The sequence below is a fragment of the Dama dama genome, chromosome 9, assembly GCF_033118175.1.
Source record: "Dama dama isolate Ldn47 chromosome 9, ASM3311817v1, whole genome shotgun sequence".
Lineage (NCBI taxonomy): Eukaryota > Metazoa > Chordata > Mammalia > Artiodactyla > Cervidae > Dama > Dama dama.
This window is the reverse complement of record NC_083689.1, coordinates 5482541-5501922: the sequence shown is the minus strand read 5'-3', so window position 1 is coordinate 5501922 and position 19382 is coordinate 5482541. Positions and strand designations below refer to the sequence as shown.

The following is a 19382-nucleotide window of genomic DNA, read 5'->3' as shown; positions in this document are numbered from 1 at the left end:
GCGCGCGGGGCTGGGGCTACTGCCGGGCGGCTCCGGAGGAGAGGTGGGGCCAGCCCGGCGCTGGTTGACCAGTTCTTCGGAGAGCGGCGCTCGGCGGCCGCGCGGCCGATCGCTCTGCGTCTTACTGACGCAGGCCCGGCTCGGCGCGCCGACTGAGCTCTACAGGCGCCCGCGATGCGGCGGCCGAACACCGCGCTGGGAGGCGATAGAGAAGGGGACTGACGGAACCGAAAGCCTGGCCGCTGGGCTTGCAGGTGCAGACTGACAGCGGCGAGTCGGTCTGGAGGAAGGCGGAGAAGGTCCGTGAGGGGAGGGCCAGGGCGACGGGCCTTGGCGTCCAGGACTGGGAGGCGGAGGCGGCAAGGACGTGGAGACGAGAGGAACGGACCTTGGATTCCTTTTCTCACTGTGAAGAAGTTTGAGGGTTGCTGCCAGAAGCCGAGGCATGGGAGAAGATGGCCATGTGTAGGCACCAGGGCCCGGCAGGTCAGTGACAGAGGGGAGGAGAAGACTGGCTGGTGAGCCTGGAGCAGAGTTCAAGCCTCTTGAACAAAAATTGCCACCATCTAGGATTATGGGAAACTCAGGAGGTCTGGCTCTCAGAGCTGTAGTTTTACAAAGGATCATTCCTGGGTCTTCTCAGAGGAGAATGGCAGAGTCATAAATGGAGGGAAGGGAGTGCAGTGCTGAGGGCCCTTAGGACCTGTGATTTGTTGGCAGTGACCTTCTTCAGAGGCATCTCCCCCAGCTAGCCTCTGGATCTGGTTCCAGCAGGTCTGAAGGTGTGGAATGATGGGAGAGTTGTTGTCAGATCCGTGTTTCCATTAGCAAAGCTAGAAGTGAGGCACGAAGGCTGGACCCATTGGGGAAGATCTCAGAGGTCAGTGGGTGGGGTGAGAGGACTTTGGGGATGGGGAGACTTGTGAACTGTAGAGGAGGAACAGCCCTCATAGGGTGGCCAGGGCAAGGGCCAAACTGGAGGGAAGGAGCAGGACTCTGCAAATGGGGAAGTTAAAGGGCTAAGGGGCTCCGAGCAGAGTGGCAGAATTTGGGGAGGCAGGCAAGCCTGTGACCCAGGGCCAGGCTGGGGGCACCAGGCCCTCAGAAGAGGGGTAGTGTAGAGGAAGGGATCCAGGTACAGAGTTCCCCTTAGGCCACCCTCATCTTGGCTACCAGAGCCAGTTTTCTAAAACTAAGTATGGCCCGTCCGTGTTTGAAATTGTAGTTCCTGAGTGTTTCCTGCACTGATAAGGGCCCACCTGATAGGCTCCTGCCCACACCCAACCATACCTGTTCTGGATGCACAACAGAAAATAGGAAGCAACAATTGCCACCATCAAGGATTATGGGAAACTAATGAGGTCTGGCTGTCAGAGCTGTTGGTTTACAAAGGAGCATTCCTAGGTGCCTCTCAGATTAGAAAGGAGCGCCTATTCTCAGATACACTGCAGTCCTGACTTTGCAGCAATCACCCCATGCAAAGTGAGTTCCAAAAATCATTGTACACATCAGAGGAGAGCATGTCATGTAGTTTTCTGAAAGGATTCTGCTTTTTTCTGGCTTATGACGTGCAGTGAACATTTATGGACACAGCTGAAGTGACAGGATAGGGGTCAGGGAGCTGGCCTGCACTTGGAAGAGTGTACAGAATTCCAGTGGAGGCTAACAAGTGAGAAGATTCTGCCACAAGTGTGTTGAGAACTGCAGGGATGGGGGAGAGGGGAACATATGGGCATGACTGACAGCTGATCTAGCCTGCCAGGTGGGGAAAAGCAGTTGAGGAAGGCCTCCTGGACAAGAGGAAGCCTCAGCTGAGGATGGAAAGCCAGCAGGAATGTGCTGGGCCAGTGCTTTAGGCAGACAGAGCATTCAGACCCAGCGGTTCTGAGGTGAAGACCTGCACGCCGTGTTCAGGGAACCACACGTCAGCTATTCTTGTTGGAGGTGGAGAAGGGATACTGGAAAGTTATGGGGGCTTTGAGGTGGGTGGACTGGCACGGGTGACTGGAGGCCCATAGGCTGGCTTCAGCTCAATAAGTGCCTTGTTTAACCCTGAGAGTTTTCTAGGTTTCTATGTTTTTTAGTTGCCACCATTTAAAAATTGGGAGCTTTCACCTTGAAAACTCTCAAATTGTTGGTTTCACTGTCTGGCTAATAGTTAAAGCTCTGGCAACGTGAGGCTCACATTCCCATAGTTTCAGCTGGAACTGAGTGGCAGCTGCCCCATTTGGTGAGACCCTAGTTCACCACAGTCTTAACTCCCTATTACCCACTTCTGCCTGCGGCTTCACTCACCCCTTTCCTACTGGGCCTTGGGGCATCACAGGGTGGAGACCTGGCTATGGAGGTAATGGGCAGCTGCTGTGGAGTGTTAAGAAAGGAAGTGAGCAATGTGATGGGATGTTTGTTTTGGAAAGATCATTAAGGCACATGAAGTTTCGGGGTTGAGGGACTTAAGATCACAAGAACAATTAAAGAGCTATTGCTACAACCCTTGTAAGAGAAGATGACAGCTGGCCTGGGTCCAAGGCAGCAGGTGTCAAGAGGAAGGAACTGATTTTAAAATTGTTTCAAAACTTTAAGAAAATGCAAAGTAATTTACAACCCACTATCAGTACACACCCCGCTACACACCCCAATAGGATGGCTGTATTAAAAAAGACAATAGCGAGTGTTGGCAATGTTATGGAACTCTCATACACTGCTGGTGGAAAAGCAAACTGGTTTATCCACTTTGAAAAACAGTTTGATAGTTTCTGATGACATTAAACATATACCTGTCATATCGCCCAGCAATCCCATCACTGGCTATATACCCAAGAGAAATAAAAGCATGTTCACATAAAGAATGTTCATATCAGCTTTATTCAAAACAGTCAAAAACTAGGAACAACCCATGTGTCCATAATTCAGTGAATGGAAAGGAACTGTGGTATATCCGTGCAGTAGGATATTGCCTGACAGCTGGCCTGATGGCAAGTGCACAACAAGGAAAAGTACTAAAAACAGTAAGTGAAAGAAACCAAACATAAGGCCGCATGTGATTCCATATATATGACCTTCTGGGAAAAGCAAAGTCATATTAGTGGTTGCCAGAGGTCAAGGTAGAGGGCGGGGGGAGATAATTACCAGGAGCCACAGTGAATTTTTAGGGATGATCAGTTCAGCTCAGTTCAGTTGCTCAGTTGTGTCCAGCTCTTTGCTACCCCATGGACTGCAGCACTCCAGGCTTCCCTGTCCATCACCAACTCCCAGAGCCTGCTCAAACTCATGTCCATCGAGTCAGTGATGCCATCCAACCATCTTATCCTCTCTCATCCCCTTCTCATGTCTTCAGTCTTTCCCAGCATCAGGGTCTTTTCCAGTGAGTCAGTTCCTCGCATCAGGTGGCCAAAGTATTGGAGCTTCAGCTTCAGCATCAGTCCTTCCAATGAATATTCAGGACTGATTTCCTTTAGGATGGACTGGTTGGATCTCCTTGCAGTCCAAGGGACTCTCAAGAGTCTTCTCTAACACCACAGTTCAAAAGCATCAATTCTTCCACAGTCAGCTTTCTTTTTGGGATGTTGGGTATACTCTATTTGTATCTTAATTATGGTGGCCCTCATATGACTATGACATGGGTTCAATCCCTGGTCGGGAAGATCCCCTGGAGAAGGGAATGGCAACCCACTGAGTATTCTTGCCTGGAGAATCCCATGGACAGAGGAGCCTCATGGGCTACAGTCCATGGGGTTGCACAGAGTTGGATATGACTGAAGCGACTTAGCACACAGGCATATGACTATATATGTATCAAAACTCAGAACTGTGCACCTAAAAAGAGATGACTTAATGTGTGTAAATTATACAAAGAAAACTTAATGTAAAGGAAAAAAAAACTTTAAGAGGTGGAATTGTTGGGTCTTGGAGATAGGGTGTAGGTCTGAGAGAGGAGTTGTCAGAGAGGAAAACCTGGCTTGGTTTTTGACTGGGGACTTCTGCCCTTGGCCTGCCCATGAGTAGGCCCTTTAGAATCTGTTTCTGGCTGCCGTTCCCTGCCCTGGATGCTGCAGACACTGCCCACCTCCCCATCCCACGTGGGCCTCTTTGCCTGGGTTCCAGTCAGGCTCTCCACTTCAGTTATGGTCCTTTGGGCAAGGGATTAGCTTATCTTAGCCTTGGTTCCATGTGGAGTGGGCTTTCAGTCTCCCCCTACATGGCCTGCTCTCCCTCCACTCCCCTAAGCCCTCCTCTGTCTTCTCCCCAACCCTTACCAGGACCAGAGATGTGCCAGAGGGTTCAAGTCAATAATGTCTCAGTTGTGTTATAGAAAGCCACACTGCATTTAAGCCAATGGGGACAATGTGGGGAGTTTCCTGCACCATAGCACCTGAGGGATTGCAGGGGTAAAGCTGGTCTCTGTACTGCAGGCTTGAGAGCTAGGGTGAGGCCTTGGCAGCCAGAGGGAGGCTCTCTGTCCTATCCCATTCCTCTGTGTCAGCTTCCTTCTTCCCATTTCACCTTCTGCTCTCCTACCACCCGAGGGGATGGCCCTCTGTCTCAAATCAAGTTTGAAAAACCCCCATAGGAGGACTCGAATAGCTTGCTCCCACCCCTGTGCTGGTCAGTCAGCCTCATAAGAGGACATGGAAAGAGAAAGGGTAGAAAACAGTTGGGAAAGGCAGAAGTCTGGATTTTACTTTCCAGTGATAAGAAACAGGGGGTCTGAGCTGGGGGCATAGCTGAAAGTATGGGAGCTGTATGCGAATGGGGACCCCATGGCCCCATGACTGAATGCCGTGATCCTCAGCGCTCCTCTTCCAGGTCTTTCCCAGAGTACCAGCTGCTGGACCCTTGCTCAAACTCAAGGGACTGGAAAACTTTTCTGCAAGTCTGACCAACCCTGAAGACTAAAGGAAAGGCCTGACCCCCCATCTGCCCACAAGTCCCCTACCACATTGACCAGTGGTGAATCTCAGCGTCAAAATAAGTGCCACTGTGTGCCCAGGACTGCTCCACCTACCTTGAATCTGACTGAACAGTCCATGGTCACATGGCAAAGAAAACTAAGACAAATCAATTAGAAAAACAGGCTATGTAGAGAAGGAAATTCCAACAGAAAAAAAAAAAAATCTTCGCAAGCGTCAGAGGATATGAAAAAATATTGCTTCCTTGAAACAAGAACCACCATTAAAAAAAATTCAGCGCACAAACTATGTCTTGTGCTCTCAGCTGAGATGGCTTAGAAGTGATGACATCCCGGGAGTAAGACACTCAGAGCCTAAGTCTTGTTTCTAATGCCATTCTCAAATAAAGGAAACCAGGGGTCCTTAGAGCAATGGCTGATTCTAGGGCAGTGTCTGGGAATATCCAAGATGAGCCTAGAGCAGGCTGTAGGCAAGACAGGAAGTGCTTCCGAAGCACATCCACAAACAAGGGGGCGTGCCACAGGAGCCCACTGAAGGAGTCCCAGTAGCCATCGCTGGAAAATTTGAACAACAAAATAAGTAACCTAGTTCTAGGTTGTGACTCAAAGTATGAAAATAAATATCCATGAGTTTCATAGTAATAGAAATAGATGATTTAACAACAAAAAAGTGGGGAAGAACAGACAAATCTGTACTGAATTCCAAATAATTTATGTGGATACGTCCCTCCTATGGAGGTGAAGCATAACTCCCTACTCTTTAAGTGTGGGGTAGGTATTGTGGCTTCCTTCTAAAGAGTTCAGTATGGAAAGCGGATTCCCCAGAAAGCCCTGGGGAATAGGGAATCTGACAAACACTGCCTCGGTCAGATGACCATGTTTAACATCACAGTGATAAGACATTTTGACAGTATGTACCCTTGATATGAAATGATGAGAATGGCATTTTACTTTTGGAGTCTTCCTCTCCAAAACACAGAACACCAGTCTTAACCATGAGAACCATGAGAATAGCATCAGACAAATACAAGTGTAGGACATTCTACAAAATATCCACCAATAGTCCTCAAAACTGTCAAAGTAATAAAATACAAGGGAAGTCTGAGAAACTGTCATAGCCAGAAGGAGACATGTGATGTCCTTGAATAGGAAAAGGGAATTAGAGACAAATTATGGACATATGAATAAATTATGGGCTTTAGTTAAACATATCAGAGCTAAAAAAAAAAAAAAAAAAGAGCTCTTGGAAATTAAATCATTTGGAAGAAATGAAAAATCTTGGTAGTAGACAGGTTGGGAGAGAAAACTGAAGAAACCTCCCAATTAGTAGCACAAAAAGCTAAGATGAATCATAGAAAGGATAAGAAATTACAGGTCATTCTAGTAGCTTGACCTCTGTAGTCAAAGTCTCTACCCCTGAGATATATGCTCCAGCAGCTTCACCTCTGAATAACAGAAAGGCTTGAGAAGCAAAATGAAGTCTACAAGAAAGTAACTCAAGAGAACATCCAGACCTGACAGTTATGAGTAACCAGACTGAAGTCGACACTAAATGAAGAGAGATCCAAGGCACCTTGTTGTGATATTTGAGAACTTAGGGACCAAAAGGAAGGAAATAAGGAGGTCACTGACACAGGCGTACCAGAGGGACTTTGGACTCCTCAGCTGCGATACTGAGAACATGATAAGGGATCATTGCCTTTATGATTCTGAAAGAAACATTTTTATCTGACCTAGAATTGTATAATTAGCTAAACCTTCAATCAAGTGTGAGTAATAAAGTCATTTCTAGACATGCTGGGCCTCAAAACATTTACCTCCCAGCATCTTTACTCAAGAAGGATGTGTTCCACTAGAACAAAAAAGAAAATTCAGAAGAAGACTATGAGACAGGAAGCAAGAGAGATGAGCGATGAGGCGGGACTTCCTGGAGGAAGATGAAAGGTGACCCCAGAGTGACAGCTCTGCTGCTGATGGGGAGGGCAGCTGAACCACATGGCCTGTCATCACCAAGACCCCCATTTCCATCCGGTCACCTTCTTTACTTGAGGACAGAATGCTCAGGAGAACTGGCCCAGATTCTCATCAGTGCTTGCCTTGTCTTGACCATGTGTAAGGAGGGTCTCTCCTCTTAGGCTCTGCTGAGGACACACACATCACTCACAGGGGTTTTCAGCTTTCCCCCGAGAGCAGGAAGTAGACCACGGTGGGCTCAGGAGTAGAGAAGACAGAGCAGCCACTCTCACTGACCCGGCTTCTGCTGCATGTCCAGTGTCCCCTGGCTGACACCTGTCTGTGGAGAGCCCTGCTTCTCAAACCCACTCGTGGTTTTGCTTGCCAGGTCCCCAGAAAGGGCCTTGTCACCTCCTGGAGAAACGGAAGTCAGACCGTGCCCCAGGACTGCTCTGCTCACCTCCTCTGGGAGCCTCTGCCCCGCGGGGGCAGTGCTGCTCTTCCTGCATGGCTGGTGTGTGCTTGTCCTGTGATTTCAAGACTAGGTAGTAATTTTGTTTGAATATTATTATGTGAATATGATAAACAGAACTATAAAGAAAAGCAAGGGATCAATTAGTATGGAAGTGAGGATAGTCATCACTTCAGGAGTGAAGGATGAAATACATTTTTCTGGTTCTTGTTCAGATAAAGATGTTCTGGCTAGTTTGTAGTCTCCTAACCTCAAAAGTTGTTCTGGTCATTGTTTGGTCAGGAGGACAGAAACCAGAGCAGGCATTTCCAGCAGAACTTACACCCTTGTTTATTTGTAAGAAGGGCAGAAGGAAGGTCTGAGAACGCCATCAGGGCCCCTCGGGTTCCTGCCAGCTCTTCAGAAGTGGGATCCTGGAGGAGCCACAGGAAGCCTCTGTTGGTGGCCAGCAGTGTGGAGCACTGAGTGATGGGTGAGTTTTACGGAGCACTGCCATAGTGGGTGTATCAGTGCTAAGGGCCACAATAGGACCCCCCTATCTGCTTCTGCCAGAGCAGAAATAAGTGATACAAATTTCTCAATGAATAATACAATTTCTAAACTTTCAAATCTCCCAGGAGTGCTTCTCACTGGTGGAATTTAACTGGAAATGTAGTCCCCCGGTTTCCAAGCCCCGTTATACAGGGGAGAGCCTAGAAGGAGATGGAAAAGTCACTGAATAGCCCACAGGTAATTCAGAACTAAGATCTGATGGTATTCTAGAGCCCCACATATCAGTTAGTTGCCATGAAGACACCATTCGAGCTATCTGGGATAGCACTTTGATAGGGAGCCAAATTCCAACTGCAGAACTGCCTCTCTGGCTTTCTATCTTCCTGCCTGATTCTATTAATAAAACTGGTAACTTTATAGGAACATTGGGGAAAAAAGTACAAATCTGAGTTTCACCTCTGTATGCTGTGTGCAGGCTCTGGGCAGCCATCTCAAGCAGCATCTCGTGGCCCAACCCCCTCCAACTTCTGTCGAGTGGATTCTCATTCCAGAGTTCCAAACCTCCTGCATTTTGTTCCACCCTAACACAGTCCTCATTTTCCACCTAGAAGCATACGGGTCATGGGTATGGGGGCAATGCCAGTGGCTACCAAGAAACAGGGCCGCCCCCATGAGTTACTGCTCAGTTCGTTTTGAGGAGCCCTCAAAAAATATGTACACAAAAAGAACAAGATTAACACACACACACACACAAAATCTTACTGTTATTTATTGTCTTAAAATTGCATAGTACTTTGATTGTGCATGCTTTTAAATAGAGGGCAAGGTAGCCCACTTGAAACTATTCTCTTGCATGGGATTTTTCGGGCTGTTTTTACTATGGGCAGGAGCAGGGACCAAAATGCTGCCTGGGCTGAAAAAGAACCATGATGAGATGAAAGAGAAGTTGGACAGTCGGAGAGATTTAGATGAGAAGACACTGTTGAAAAGAGCTGCGATGTGATAGACCTATGGAGGCATAGGAAGACGGTGGGAGGGAGCTTCCTCGAGGTCAGGGCACAGGACTCAGTAGCAGCCAAGAGAGGATGGGACAGGAGAAAGGAGTCCAGAGGGGCAATGCCTGGCACTCAGATCTGAGATGAACATTCCCTGCCAGGGGGCCGGGTGCACTGGGTAGCCTGAGGGCACCGTTGGCTACAGAAAGCCACATACTAGAAAAATAACTTAAAAGCTATACAACTGTCATTATAAATACTTCGTCTTTAACTAGTGTTGGTTAAAAAAGGTTCACAGTTACTCTGAAGAGAGCTGTATCTCTATTGCACGGTATTGGAAGAGTCTGCTCAGATCCCCATGTGTAAACAATGATTCCCTTCTCCTCTGGCAACTTCAGGACACAGAGAAAACACTACTTGCTGTAAGCAAAGCACTTGGGTACAAGGCACATGGAAGCTGTCAAGCTCTATCGGGATCTACTGAGAACACACCCAATGCCAGCTTTTCTTCCCACTTGGTTTCATTGGGACAGGTCTTCAAGGTGGCAGTGGTCTCCTCTCCGTTCTCATTCCACGGTTACAGACTTGGCCAGATTTCTGGGGAAGTCAACCTAAAACAACAGAAAGTAGCTGCTCAGACCCACAGGTCTCAGCAACACACTGTGTTGTAAAGCCAGCTCTCAAAGTACTTTACAATAGGAAGATGAATATTCCTGGGCACCTCCAACCATGAGCTCCTTGAGACCTGCATCTTGGAAGGGATTTCTTTTTCTAGAAACAATTATGTTTGTACAGTAAATGTTAATGGTGCACCTGATATCTGTCATGCAGTGTTAACACTATTAAAAGGATATGATTCATGCTATTAAAAACAGCTAGCTCAATTTGTACTGTTAAAAATTCACTTTTCTTGGAAGTAGACACACTAAAATATTGGTTAAGGGTGGGGCTTGGGAAGGAAATGTGACTGAGGATGGTTGATAAAGTGGGCTTCAACTTTATCTACAGGGTCTTATTTTGTTTACAATAACATTAAAGAAGAGAAGAAACAAATGTCAATGATGGGTGATGTATGTACCATCGGATGTTTGTTATATTGTTTTTGGTGTTGATATGTATTTTTTAAAGCTCCTCAGAATAAAATTGTAATAAAACTTCTATCTGCACACACACTTTCTGGTGAGATCATAAACTGGTTCTTTTCTGGAACAGAAATTGAAATAGGAATCCCAAAATGTTGAATGATTTGCTAGATTGAGGATAAACCTTCTAATATGGGAGGAAGATGTACATATGCACAAAGATAATTCACTGCAATTGTTATTTATGCAGATATTCCAAAAGATTAGAAACAGTTTAACCAATAGAAGACTGATTAAGTCACTGTTAAAATCTATGTTATAAGACTGTGGTGGAATATTGTGCAACGATCAAATGCTGCTTACAAGTTCAAGATCTAAGAACTTGTATACAATTGTAATGTATTAAAAAGAAAGTTGTGAAATTTCATTCTTGATATTATCTCAAAAAAATCTTAAAAAATTTACAGGCACAAGGAAAAGACCAAACTAAGATATTAAATTTGCTCATCAAATTGCCTCTGGGTGAGAAGCTTATGGTTTAATACGGTCTTCACACATCTTGCAGTTCCTGTCGTTGTTTTCAGGGGGTATAAGTTACTTTAAAAAATTATTTTAAATGAAAATATTTCCCTTATGAATATTTATACCCAATAAGTATTTAAGAGCCAAACGGAACTCTGGGATTATGTCTCTCCCTTTGCTAGATGAGGTGCAATTTTTAGACGTACGTCATATCCTCGGAGTACAGCCAGGTGGAAGGAGAGGAGCTGCAGTGGAATCACACTCAGGATGCCCTGCAGGCAGTCCACGGTGTGGGGCAGCTCGATCGTTTTATATGCGAACTTGGAGCTCTCAGTGTCGTCCTTGGAGCAGAGTATAATCGGGCGACCCTAAGACAGAGAAATGTGATCACAAGATGCAGGTCATCTCTGAAAGGAGCAATCCGTCACACACAGCAGAGTTTCTAAGATCAACACATTGCAATAATAACAGTGATCTTTTGTCTTTGCTGGAGTTATGGGTCAGGTGAGCTATCTGATTTGTGTAAAGGTCAAAGAGTTTGGAGGCTTTTGTCAAAAAGGTTCCTATGCTTTCGGGGTTGTGGTGGTGGGGCACCCTCCTGCTGCATTAATTCAGCACCCATTTATTGAGTGGCTTCAGTGTGCCTTGCAAAGAGCAGGAGTTCTTACCCCTTACTCTAGGGGCTCATAGTCAAGTGGTAGGAAAACAAAAATGTCAATAAGCAAACCAATAAATAGCAGTGAATTTCCAATAAATTCTGTCACCATGGCAGTAAAACACTGTAACATGATTGGGAGACAGTGGGAAGGTTTGAGAAGTTCTCTGAAAAGGAGGCATTTGTATTGAGACCTGAATGATGAGAGGCCAACTGCTGGAAGAAAGGTGGGAAGACTGTTTGGGGCAGAGGAAGCAGCCTGTGTTTTCCAAGTTCTAGTGGACTACTGAAACTGGGGGTGGGGGCGCGGTTTCAGTAATGGAAACTCCTGAATTTGGATCCAGTTGGTCAGAAATGTGGGTGGGCTAGGAAGCCGAAAGACTGCAGTTGGTGGCTGACATGAGGGTGGTCTTGTAGAGGACAGAGTCCTTCACCTGTGAAATCTAACTCTGGGTGGCCAATATCAGAATTGCTCCCCAGACCTCCTTTGGTCTCATGTTTCGGATCCAGGACCCCTCCGGGTCATCTGGATCACCGGGCCTCACCTAGGAGCTTCTGTGGGCATGGCTGCAGGCTGGCCAGTCCCTTTCTGAATGTGCACCGTGCGTGAGGGATCCCAGAAGTGTGTGCTCACACCTGCTCACCAGCAGGAACGAACACTCATTGCTGGCGCTGGCCAACAGTGGGTGAGGTAGGCATGAGTGGAAGAGAACAGCAGAGAAGTGACCCAGCCTGGCGGAAGGCCTCACCTGGCGGGCTGTGACCTGCTGCAGGGCGTTCTGGCATTTGGCAAAGCAAGGATCCTTCATGATGACCATGATGACAGGCATCTGCTTGTCAATCAGTGCCAGGGGGCCGTGCTTCAACTCTCCAGCCAGGATGCCTTCTGAGTGCATGTAGGTTATCTCTTTAATTTTCTGGGGAAACATGAGGCAGAATCAGTGTCATGCTGCTAATGGGAGCAGATCATCCAGTGGGGAGAAAGGGAAGCCAGGGAAAGGATGATCCAGGAAGCAGGGAGCTGAGGTCCACAGGCAGATGGACACACTGGAGTGGTCAGTGGTACTGAGGGTAGCCAGTGAGGCCAGGCCCAGGGAAGAGGGTTACCTGCTGTCTAGAGCACGCACAAAGCCCAGCACACAGCTTGTGTCCTCAGTCACTAGCTCTGGGGCACAGCCATCCTGCCCCCACCATGATGGGCAAGTCAGTATCAATCTAGCTTTTCCCCTTTCCTTTTGAGCCAGCCCCATGGTTTCCCTAACAGTCATAGTTTGTAATGATGGCATTGTATTCTACACCTTCATTTAATTATCTGATTAACTAATCCCTCAATTCTAGATCATTAATAACTTCTAAAGTGTTGCTCCAACTTAACTATCAAGCAAAAAGACACACACTGGGGTGTTAATGGAGTTTCCCCCTATGTTTAGAGAGATCCATTTTTTTTTTCCAGTTACCATTAAAACCCATGTCACTGAACTGGTAAGAGTGTTGAAGAAAACATTTGTCAACTCCCCTAGAACTATTTGGGTCAGGGAAACATTGTTAGAAGTGTGGCTCCACCCTGGATGCTGCAGACAGCAGAAGTACTGTACCCAAGCGACCACAGAGGGGCCACGGACTTGTGCCAGCAGCAGTGTAAAAGCTTCTTTCTTTCCTCCAGGACTAACTTGGGGACATAGTTGACTATGCATCTTTCACCAGCACACTCAGGAGCTGCAGCTGAGCACCTCACACTAGACAGCAGAGGCATAGCTGTGGGGTACCAAAAAGGTGCCCCGCCCGAGCAATGAGTCTATTGCTCCTGAGCAGCTGTGTGCCTGGCCTCTCAGAGGTGCCAGAATCTCCACTGGAAGGATGTGGGAGCTGAAGCTTACTGCAATCAGGCAACTCATGGCTTGCACCTCACCCCAATTCCCTACCTCCTGTAATACTGTTTCCCACCAGTGGCATCATTATTCCAACTGGGCGCAGTGGTGGGGTATAGGCACTTGCTCCACAGGGAGAGGAGGGGGTTCTAGCTGAGTTATAGATGCTGCCGCCCTTCTGACACTGTCTCCCATTTACCTTGCTTGATCATCTGACCCATAAACAGCAAGTGGAGAGTGAGTAAGCCAAGCTCTAAGCTCGGGTCTCTGTGCATCTCTTTCCACCCTCTTAGTAGCCCTGTGGTCTTGGTATCTTGCCCCTACTCCATCAGCTTTCTCTCAAGCCACATCTTTATTGCTGCAGTGGGCAAAACAGCCAGTCATTGATATAAAAACTGCACGGCTTTCTATGCTTGTCTCCTGTAGGATCTCACCTCACCTCAGAAGATTGAGGAGTAACACGGGAAGCTTTGTAGAGACTTTACCCTGCAGTTCCGGTCTGCCCAAATCCTCCCACACAGACTTCTTGTGGTAATAGAAAAGAGCAAAGTGTTTTTTTTTTTTTTTTTTTTAACTGAGTTTGAATTTTAGCTTGATCACTCCTACTATGTAATCTTGAGCAAGGTGAATTTTTTGGAGGCTCAATGTCCTCCTGGGTCAAACGTGAACAATAACTGCCAGTCTCTCAGAAGATGCTCGTGAGGTTTGAATGGGCTATCCCGGATAGCGCCTGGTGCAGGCTCACAGCCCAGGGCTCTGGGCCCTGCCCCTCTCTGCAGGAGAGACCGGCATCTCCGTGTCAGCAGGGCTAGAACACTGGGTCAGAGAGTGACACCCTCCCCTCCCCCAGCCCAATGCCCTGCCCCCCTTCCTGTCCGTTTCCTGAGGTGTCTCCTGCGCCTGCCCTCACTCAGGGGCTGGTGGAGGTGGAGGTTGGGCAGAGGGTGCTCACCAGGGCTCCTTCCAGGCACGTGGCATAGTTGTAGCCTCGCCCCATGACCAGAAGCGACCTCTGCGTGTAGAGCTCCAGGGCCAGGTCGTGGATCTTCTCATCCAGGGACAGCACTTCCTTGATCAGCTCTAAGTCAAGCACAGAGCAGAGGGGGAGAGCCAGTCACACCAATTATAGAGCAAGATTCACAGAGAAAAGTCATGGTGTATAAGACAAGGCTTCCGAACTCACATCGCTTACACACTTGTCTCCCTTGCATTAGTTTAAAAGAATTTTAAATGCAGATTATGGGAAACAGCTTCTGTTATCGGCTAGGGTTTTATTGTGACGGTGATTTGTATTTGTGTTCATATTTTCCTGACCACATAAGGTAAGCAGGGAAGTGTTATTTCTAGCTCCATTTTACAGGCAAGGCAACAGAGGGTCAGTGAGGCTAAATCTCCAGCTGGCCAGCCAGAGCTGACACTCCAGATTAATACTCCTTATCTGGCCATGTGCTATGTCTGGAAAAAAAGCCTGTGTGAGATGGACCAGCACTCCTCAAACTCTTTGGTCTCAGGATTCCTTTATAATCTTAAAATTTATTGTGAATTTCTAAGAGCCTTTATTTTTGTGGGATTTATCTATCAATATTTACCAGATTAGAAACTGAGAAAATTAATCACTCATTTAAAAATAACAATAAACCCATGAAATTAAAAAAAAAAAAACAGTGAGAAGAGTGGCACTGTTTTACATTTTTGTAAATCCTTAATGCCTGACTTTTTCATAGAAGACAGATTCTCTTATCTGTTTCCTCATTCAATCCATTGCAATATGTTTTTTGGTTGAAGAAAATCTGGCCTCACAGATTTGTAGCTGGAGAAAGAAAGAGTATCTAAATAAATTTTTCAAATAATTGTGAATGTCTTTGATATTATGACAAACTTAAGAAGTGACAGTTTCTTAAAACAGTAAGTGCAAATGTGGTATCTGAGATCATATCAATAAAAATTTCCTACTTTGTCAACTTAAAATGTATACTTGCTTAAATGGATCTTTACATGTGCATAATTTTGTAACACTGCATTGGCCATTTGCAAAATATTGATTCACTGGATTATTCAAATCTTCCAAAAATGGACACATTATAAAATATTTTTTTAAAAAAAATCAGACTTGTTAAAATCACTGTGAGCTTATCAGAGATGTTTTTGAGTACTGGGAGGTCGTCACACTTGAGCTGACAGCTGCAAGTTTTCCAGATCCTGTTTTGGTTGAAAGCTCAAAGGTTATCATTGGCAATGGATACTATCATCAGCTTTTCTTGAAGTTTTGGGCTAAGTTGGTTCACTTTTGAGAAAATTTCTGCCAAGTACCAAGTCAGCTTGCTACTCAGTCAACCACAGGGCGCTTTTCTCTGGAACAACTGTCGGATTTCAGGGTGCAGCAGAAGCACTTTCTGCATATGTCCCATTTGTCACATAGAATATTAAAAAGTGTTACAATTTAGTAAGATTAATGCATTTTGCCACATAATCAAAGACATTGCTAAGTGAAGTTGTCGCATTTTGGTCATGAGAACATTGTACTGCCTCATCCCTGAAGACTGCTGAAAGTGCCACTGTAATGTATTGTAAATGTCCACACGGCGGGAAAGGCAAAGCATCTTATTTATCATGAATACCATGTTACTACAAAAATAGTTTTCACTGAAAGGGTCTTTTAGACCCCCAGGATCTTTGGGTCACATCTTGATAACTGCCCACTTACCAGAAGAGAGTCCTGTTCTTGCAGGATTATTACCTGGCTTAAAGTTAAAACGCTTTTCTTGTTAATAAATTTTTAGAACGTTGTCTTGGTCAGATTCAGACCTTGAGATCTTGTGTGGTTACACAGTGGTTTTCCCTCACTGCCTTCTCTTTGCCCTTGGTTACAGAAGAAAGTCTGGTAAGACTGGGAACAGCCCCGCCCAGAAGAGCCTTGGGGCCGTTCACTCCTGTGTGTTTCCTGAGCAACTCCTGATTGTCTGCCCTGGCTGGGCACCTGGACACCAGCAGTGACTCTGACACGTAGAGTTGGTGCTCACTAGGTTGACACGGTTGGGGAAGACAGGCCAATACACAGGAGAACAGGTAATTTCAAGTCACGGCATGTGCTATAAAGGAAAGAAATGGGTTCCTGCTTATAGAGAGCTAAGCAGGGGATTGGGCTTCCCAATTCTTGCAGGCAAGAATCTGCCTGCAATGCAGGAGACCCGGTTCGATCCCTGGGTTGAGAAAATCCCCTGGAGGAGGGCATGCACTCTTGCCTGAAGAATTACATGCACAGAGGAGCCTGGAATGTACAATCCATGGTGTTGCACAGATTAAGGCCCTTACTAAGGTTACCAAGGAGGGTCTCAGGAGGCGACTTTTCAGCTAAAACTTGGGTGATGGGAGCTGTTTGTCATATGAAGAGCTGGAGGAAGAGGGTTTTGGTAGAAGAAAGAGCCAGTACAAATGTCTTCTGGTGAAAAGCGCTCGGCATTGCTGAAGATCAGAAGGTTGGTGAGGGAGGCCCCGGAAGGGAAGGGAGCTGGCAAGGGTCAGAGGCACAGGGGCCCAGCGTGCAGGGCTCCAAGGCCTGAGGACAAGTGTGGACTGGAATCCTGGCCCAGTGGGGGGGCTGCTACAGTTTAGCAGTAAGTAGAAGTTTTGAGGAGAAGGGAATGATTAACAGAATCATTTATGGAGAGAGTCAGGCAAAGGAGCAGCCAGGAACAGTCCACGGGATTTGACAACGAGCAGGTGAGCTCTGGAACATACCGGGCAGAGATTTCAGGCCATGGATGATCTCTCGCCTTCTGTTTTGCAGTGAAATGCGGTCTTCAGACATCATCAGACCAAACATCACCAAGGAGATGAACTGACTGGTGTAAGCCTGAGGACAGAAGAGTGGTGCTAGCAGAACTGGGGCGATGTGCATTTGGTGACCGCTCAAGATGAGACAGATCCCGGGGCTCCCCTCCAGGGCTCCCCTCTGCTCCCCACCCAGCAGAGGCCCTCCTATGGGTGCCCACGTGGCTCCTACCTTTGTGCTGGCCACACCGATCTCTGGTCCTGCGTTGATGTGGACGCCACAGTCAGTCTCTCGGGAGATGGAGCTGCCCACGGTGTTGGTGATGCCCACGGTCAGAGCTCGGCGGTCCTTACAGTAGCGCAGTGCCAGGAGCGTGTCTGCAGTCTCCCCTGCCACACAGATCCTTCTTTTCAGTTCACAGGTATGTGGCTCTGCCAGCCTTAACCTCCACCCATGACTCAGTTACTTCTGGCTCTTAGGCAGAAATTGGTGCCCAGACAGTTTGTGTGTGTTTAGAAAGGAAAATGTGTGGTCAACAATTTTTTCTAGTTGATTCTTTTCTTTTCTTTTTTTTTTAATGTAAGATGTTCTTTATTAGCACAAGCTGGAATTAAGATTGCTGGGAGAAATATCAATAACCTCAGATATGCAGATGACACCACCCTTATGGCAGAAAGTGAAGAGGAACTAAAAAGCCTCTTGATGAAAGTGAAACAGGAGAGTGAAAAAGTTGGCTTAAAGCTCAACATTCAGAAAACTAAGATCATGGCATCTGGTCCCATCACCTCATGGGAAATAGATGGGGAGACAGTGGAAACAGTGTCAGACTTTATTTTTTGGGCTCCAAAATCACTGCAGATGGTGACTACAGCCATGAAATTAAAAGGCGCTTACTCCTTGGAAGGAAAGTTATGACTAACCTAGACAGCGTATTAAAAAGCAGAGACATTACTTTGCCAACAAAGGTCCATCTGGTCAAGGCTGTGTTTTTTCCAGTGGTCGTGTATGGATGTCAGAGTTGGACTGTGAAGAAAGCTGAGCGTCGAAAAATTGATGCTTTTGAACTGTGGTGTTGGGGAAGACTCTTGAGAGTCCCTTGGACTGCAAGGAGATCCAACCAGTCCATCCTGAAGGAGATGAGTCCTGGGTATTCATTGGAGGGACTGATGCTGAAGCTGAAGCTCCAATACTTTGGCCACCTCATGCAAAGAGTTCACTCATTGGAAAAGACCCTGATGCTTGGAGGGATTGGGGGCAGGAGGAGAAGGGGACGACAGAGGATGAGATGGCTGGATGGCATCACCGACTCGATGGGCATGAGTTTGAGTAAACTCCGGGAGTTTGTGATGGACAGGGAGGCCTGGAGTGCTGCGATTCATGGGGTCGCAAAGAGTCGGGCACGACTGAGCGACTGATTTGAACTGAACTGAATGCCAGAGACACAATTAGCACTTAGATCTCGAAAAAAGGAGAATTCTCTAGTCTTAAAAGTAAATAGGAAAATAAAACATTCATGGGGATTTGGATTCAAAGTTTGAAATTAATTTATCACTTCTCATTTTACTGTTTAGTGTGAAGTGCATGTTCTAGGGATGTTGAAACCTTGATCATGAAAATTGGCAAACTATTCAACTGGATGGGGCCTCCATGTGGGGACTGCCACCGCAGAGGCATATGGGAATCACTTGATCACTTGGGTGTTTAGTAATGCAGTTAATGTGGTTCACTGTGATCATTTCTGTAATTAGAAGATGAAAGCTGACTCGTAAGTGGAACTAATTTGGAAGGAATTTATTAAAAGTTTGTGTGTGGTTGAATGTTAAACAGAACATTTAAATTCCATAATTGAGGTTTTCATGAAAAATATGTGAGACAAGTTTTTTTAAAAATGGCTTAAGATTCAGGATGGGGAACACATGTAAATCCATGGCTGATTCATGTCAATGTATGGCAAAAACCACTACAATATTATAAAATAATTGGCCTCCAACTAATAAAAATAAATGAAAAAAAAAATGGCTTAAGCCTCTCTTGTCCCTGGTCTTCTCTAATTTTTCTTGAATCGTAAGACAGAGTGGTTTATACTTACTCTTCTGTTATCTCACTTCCCATTTTCTATTTAACCCACTCTGTCTGGCCTTGTGCCCTGGTGGATTCTCAGGTTCAAGATTTCGCTACTATTTATGTGACAAGTAGTTTCTCACCCACTGTCCCACTGAATTCTCATGACAACTGGAGTAGGCCTGGCTTGGGCCTGGCTTCCAGTATTCTTTTTTGGACTCTAAACGATCTCATCTCATTCAGAATGGGCTGAAATTTAATATTTAAAAAGCAAGAATGACCCTAAATGGTGCTTCTCAAACAGATCTTGTTTTAAAGGAAAACATTTCTTGTAGCCTCCAAGTGTGGACTCAAATTATTTTTACTAAAAAACAACTTAAATATGTTCACGCATAAAACAGCAAGAAGTCCCTGTTGATTAGTCCTAAAGAACTCAAGTGAAATTAGATATGATCCGGAACATAAAATCAAACATTCAATGTCCACACAGCCACCGCTCTTGGCTCTGCCATCCTAACTTTGTTCCAGTGCAGGCTGGTGCAACTGTGGCCCACTTCTCCTTTCCTGTTTCCACTCAGACTTGCATCTAGCACAATGGGCC

At 46.2% G+C, this 19382-nt stretch overlaps 1 protein-coding gene and 1 long non-coding RNA gene across 2 annotated transcripts in view; one reads left to right on the top strand and one right to left on the bottom strand.

Moving 5' to 3' along the window:
* The first annotated feature begins 48 nt into the window (after positions 1 to 48).
* On the top strand, positions 49 to 19254 carry LOC133061644 (uncharacterized). Its single transcript, XR_009694009.1, has 4 exons — positions 49 to 486; positions 15819 to 16014; positions 16736 to 17141; positions 17717 to 19254. It is a non-coding gene; the product is annotated as an uncharacterized LOC133061644 (long non-coding RNA).
* The window catches only part of GFPT2 (glutamine-fructose-6-phosphate transaminase 2), a 43379-nt gene continuing 32574 nt past the window's right edge, over positions 8578 to 19382 (bottom strand). The window contains exons 14-19 of the mRNA XM_061149618.1: positions 16952 to 17109; positions 16687 to 16801; positions 13901 to 14028; positions 11830 to 11997; positions 10632 to 10793; positions 8578 to 9432 (exon numbers count right to left, since the gene is read on the bottom strand). Coding sequence (XP_061005601.1) covers positions 9388 to 9432; positions 10632 to 10793; positions 11830 to 11997; positions 13901 to 14028; positions 16687 to 16801; positions 16952 to 17109 — 776 coding nt within the window. The 3' untranslated portion in view covers positions 8578 to 9387. The remainder of the gene's footprint in view (positions 9433 to 10631; positions 10794 to 11829; positions 11998 to 13900; positions 14029 to 16686; positions 16802 to 16951; positions 17110 to 19382) is intronic.